The sequence below is a fragment of the Alosa pseudoharengus genome, unplaced genomic scaffold, assembly GCF_046254945.1.
Source record: "Alosa pseudoharengus isolate Yale_2024_CS ecotype anadromous, Long Island Sound unplaced genomic scaffold, YU_APseudo_1.1 YU_APseudo_1.1_scf_21, whole genome shotgun sequence".
Taxonomy (NCBI): Eukaryota; Metazoa; Chordata; class Actinopteri; order Clupeiformes; family Clupeidae; genus Alosa; species Alosa pseudoharengus.
This window is the reverse complement of record NW_027468674.1, coordinates 4,258,755-4,263,754: the sequence shown is the minus strand read 5'-3', so window position 1 is coordinate 4,263,754 and position 5,000 is coordinate 4,258,755. Positions and strand designations below refer to the sequence as shown.

Here is a 5,000-nt window from a genome sequence, read left to right as displayed (position 1 = left end):
TGAGTTCCTGTGTGTCAGTGTTGAGTTCCTGTGTGTCAGTGTTGAGTTCCTGTGTGTCAGTGATGAGTTCCTGTGGGTCAGTGATGAGTTCCTGTGTGTCAGTGATCAGTTCCTGTGTGTCAGTGATGAGTTCCTTTGTGTGTCGACAGCCCGTCGGAGCTGTTCCAGGCTCGCACACGGAGCCACAAACTCCCGCTGCGCGGCCAGAAGGACTTCCTGCCCACGGGGTCGGAGCGCCAGCGAGAGCGACTGGACCAGAGTCTGCAGGAACACTGGACCCTGGTGGCCGAGGAGCGCGTGGAGAGATCGTAAGCACAGACAGACATGCAGTACAGACATGCAGAGGAGCGCATGGAGAGATCGTAAGCACAGACAGACACGCAGTACAGACATGCAGAGGAGCGCGTGGAGAGATCGTAAGCACAGACAGACACGCAGTACAGACATGCAGAGGAGCGCGTGGAGAGATCGTAAGCACAGACAGACACGCAGTACAGACATGCAGAGGAGCGTGTGGAGGGATCGTAAGCACAGACAGTACAGACATGCACGTGGAGAGATCGTAAGCACAGACAGACACGCAGTACAGACATGCAGAGGAACGCGTGGAGAGATCGTAAGCACAGACAGACATGCAGTACAGACATGCAGAGGAGCGCATGGAGAGATCGTAAGCACAGACAGACATGCAGTACAGACATGCAGAGGAGCGTGTGGAGAGATCGTAAGCACAGACAGTACGTGGAGAGATCGTAAGCACAGACAGACACGCAGTACAGACATGCAGAGGAGCGCGTGGAGAGATTGTAAGCACAGACAGACATGCAGTACAGACATGCAGAGGAGCGCATGGAGAGATCGTAAGCACAGACAGACACGCAGTACAGACATGCAGAGGAGCGTGTGGAGAGATCGTAAGCACAGACAGTACAGACATGCACGTGGATAGATCGTAAACGCAGACATGCAGGCAGACAGACAGACAGACAGACAGACAGTCTCTCTTTACCTGTCCCATGTGTGTGTAGGGGCAGTCTGGTAAAAGGTGTGTGTGTGTGTGTGTGTGTGTGTGTGTGTGTGTGTGTGTGTGTGTGTGTGTGTGTGTGTGTGTGTGTGTGTGTGTGTGTGTGTGTGTGTGTGTGTGTAGGGGGAGTCTGGTGAAGGCGGAGTGGATCCCAGATGACAGTACAGTGGAGCTTCAAACACCGGCGGTGAGTGACGTCACATACCTATGAACTTAACACACACACTCACACACATACACACACACACACATACACACATGAGAGTGACGTCACATACCTATGAACTTAACACACACTCACACACATACACACACACACACATACACACATGAGAGTGACGTCACATACCTATGAACTTAACACACACACACACACTTAAGAGTGATGTCATACACATATGTATGTACTGTACACACACACACACACATGAGAGTGATGTCATATACATACGTATGTACTGTACAGACACACACTCACACACACTCTCACACACATACATAAAAGTGATGTCATACACATACGTACAGTAGGCATACGTACGAGTGTATGTTTGTGTGCTTTTGAGCTCAAATGTGTGTGTACAGTATTAATGATCAGGGTGTGTGTGTGTGTGTTAGCATGTTCAAATGTGTGTGTATTAATGATCAGTGTAAGAGTGTGTGAGTGTAAATGTGTGTGTTTGTGATTGTCAGGGGAAGTTCTGGCAGACCATGGGATACGCTGCACACGGGAAACAATATCTGCTGCCAGAGGAGGCGCTCTACCTCATGGAGTGTGTGAGTGTGTTCAGAGCGCACATACACAGCACTCTCACACACACACACACACACACACACACTACACAAATATTATGCTCCATATCTCACAGACTGTGTATCGTTAGATTGAACCTTGTTTGCATTGAACCTCCGTTTGGTTGATGTGTATGCTGCCATTTTACTCACTTTGGTTCTTTTCCACCCTTGTTGCCAGGGGAACCTGCCCTTTTTTTTTTTTTAAAGAATATTCTTTGGCCTTTTTTTGCCTTTAATGACAGGACAGTGGAGAGTGACAGGAAGCGAGTGGGAGAGAGAGCAGGGGTGGGATCTGGAAAGGACCACGGGGCGGGAATCGAACGCCACAGCTGGGGCCGGGGAACCTGCCTTTTTACTCACTTTGGTTCTTTTGCACCCTTGTTGCCAGGGGAACCTGCCTTTTTACTCACTTTGGTTCTTTTGCACCCTTGTTGCCAGGGGAACCTGCAGGTGTTCCACCACAAGCTGCCGCTGTCCATCGAGGAGGCCTATGAGAAGCTCCTATCCTCGGAGCGCCCTGGACTCATCAGCCTGCAGCAGTATCAGGTGTGTGTGTGTGTGTGTGAGAGAGAGAGACAGACAGACAGACAGACAGACAGACAGACAGACAGACAGACAGACAGACAGACAGGGATTCTGTAGAGGTTTGAGTGTGTGTGTGATAGAGAGAATGGGGGGATTCTGTAGAGGTTTGTGTGTGTGTGTGTGATAGAGAGAATGGGGGGATTCTGTAGAGGTTTGTGTGTGTGAGAGTGTGATAAAGAGAATGGGGGGATTCTGTAGAGGTTTGAGTGTGTGTGTGTGTGTGTGATAGAGAGAAGTGGGGGATTCTGTAGAGGTTTGAGTGTGTGTGTGCGGTGGCACCACATGTGCTTCTGTAAAAAGTTGTAATACCAGGACGAGCCACTAGATGGCCCTGCCAAAGCAGTTAACATGGAGTAGTTTACCTTGAAGTGGTTAACACAGAGGAGTTTACCTTGAAGTGGTTAACACAGAGGAGTTTACCTTGAAGTGGTTAACACAGAGTAGTTTACCTTGAAGTGGTTAACACAGTAGTTTACCTTGAAGTGGTTAACACAGAGGAGTTTACCTTGAAGTGGTTAACAGAGGAGTTTACCTTGAAGTGGTTAACACAGGAGTTTACCTTGAAGTGGTTAACACAGAGGAGTTTACCTTGAAGTGGTTAACACAGAGGAGTTTACCTTGAAGTGGTTAACAGAGGAGTTTACCTTGAAGTGGTTAACACAGAGGAGTTTACCTTGAAGTGGTTAACACAGAGGAGTTTACCTTGAAGTGGTTAACACAGAGGAGTTTACCTTGAAGTGGTTAACACAGAGGAGTTTACCTTGAAGTGGTTAACACAGAGGAGTTTACCTTGAAGGCGATGGTGGGGGCTTAAAGCACCATGGAGCAGTTTATAGAGATGGGCACAGTTTGGCCAGGTGTGTAGCTTAGCAACCTCTGTATTGACTAATGCAGTGTTTATGTTTATATCCAAACAAACATGAAGACTAATAAACATGGACATGCCCTCTCCTCTGCAGGTGTTTGGCCATCTGAAGAGACTGGGCTATGTGGTCAACAGGTTTGACCCCAGGTGAGGTTGCTCTGTCTGAGCACCACTATTGTAGTACCACTGACAGAACAGAACATTTAATGAGAAATAACAATGTGTGTGTGTGTGTGTGTGTGTCTCTGTGTGTGTGTGTGTGCATACGCGACTGTGCCTGTGGTCGTGTGCATGCATGTGTGTGTATCTATGTGTGTGTGAATGCGTGCGTGCCCGTGTGCATGCATGTGTGTTTATCTGTGTGTGTGTGTAGTATTGTCCAGTCTATGTATGAGCGGCAGCTGAACCTGCCTCAGACACGCGATCGCCATGGAGCCCACCTGAAGAGAAAACGCAGCTCGAGCCCCTCCAACAGGTGAGCACACACGCACGCACGCACGCACGCACACACACACGCACGCACGCACGCACACACACACACACACACACCTACACACATACAAAAACGCACATACACATACACATACACATACACATACACACATACACACATACAAAACATACACACACACACACACATACACACCTACACACATACAAAACGCACATACCCATACACACATACACATACACACATACAAAACACACACACACACACACACACACACACACACACACACACACACACACACACACATACAAAACACACATACACACATACAAAACACACACACACACACACATACAAAACACGCACGCACGCACGCACTCACACACACCACATAGTCAGTGGGAACTGGAGCCAGTAGAGCTACTCACACAACACCAGTTCAGCTTTGTTTCCCTGATGGGGAGTGCAGTACTGACGCCTGGTGTCCGTGTTGGGGTGCAGTACTGACGCCTGGTGTCAGTGTTGGGGTTCAAGCATGTAAATCTGGTGTCTGTGTTGGGGTTCAGTACTGACGCATGGTGTCTGTTGGGGTGCAGTACTGACACCTGGTGTTAGTGTTTTGGTTCAGTACTGACGCCTGGTGTCAGTGTTGGGGTTCAGCATGTAAGTCTGGCCTCTGCTAATGATGTTGATTTTTTTATTTTATTTGATTTTTGTATTGACCGACAACAAAATATGTGTGTTTTAAGTGAGAACACTTATTTCCAACATGGAACTACTTTACTTGGTATTAAGACATATTACAAGTCAAAGAGAAAAACGTTTAACACAAACCATCTACAAGTCCAAAACATTGTTAAAATTAAAAAATGGGACAGATCACATAAAATAGATAAGCCTAAAGCAGGGGTTCCCAACCTTTTCCAAACATCTTATGTGGGTTGTTTATTTTTGCTTAGCTAGATCATAAAGAAGGATCTGTTACTTAATTTGGAAATCGTGGGGTTTTTAATATGGTTGTGTTTAATGTATGTATATTTTAATGTAATGTACTGGTCAGTTGTAAGATGCCCAGTATCTCAGGCGACCCCACATGGGGTCCTGACCCTAAGGTTGGGAAACGATGGTCTGAAGTATTCAGTTCTCACAGAAGAGGTTTTCTGTGTGTGTGTTTGTGTGTGTGTGTGTGTGTGTGTGTGTGTGTGTGTGTGTGTGTGTGTGTGTGTGTGTGTGTGTGTGTGTGTGTGTGTGTGTTTGTGTGTGTGTGTGTGTGTGTGTTT

General features: G+C 47.3%; 1 protein-coding gene across 5 annotated transcripts in view; it reads left to right on the top strand.

Moving 5' to 3' along the window:
* tsen54 (TSEN54 tRNA splicing endonuclease subunit) overlaps positions 1–5,000 on the top strand; it is an 11,101-nt gene that overhangs the window by 1,245 nt on the left and 4,856 nt on the right. The window contains exons 2-7 of one of the 5 annotated variants that reach the window (XM_076297688.1): positions 150–308; positions 1,148–1,211; positions 1,718–1,801; positions 2,258–2,365; positions 3,364–3,416; positions 3,643–3,744. In XM_076297688.1, coding sequence (XP_076153803.1) covers positions 150–308; positions 1,148–1,211; positions 1,718–1,801; positions 2,258–2,365; positions 3,364–3,416; positions 3,643–3,744 — 570 coding nt within the window. Of the gene's footprint in view, positions 1–149; positions 309–456; positions 471–607; positions 617–746; positions 753–909; positions 915–1,147; positions 1,212–1,717; positions 1,802–2,257; positions 2,366–3,363; positions 3,417–3,642; positions 3,745–5,000 lie in introns of those variants that run through there. The other 4 variants (XM_076297689.1, XM_076297691.1, XM_076297690.1 and 1 more) reach the window with 4 other exon arrangements.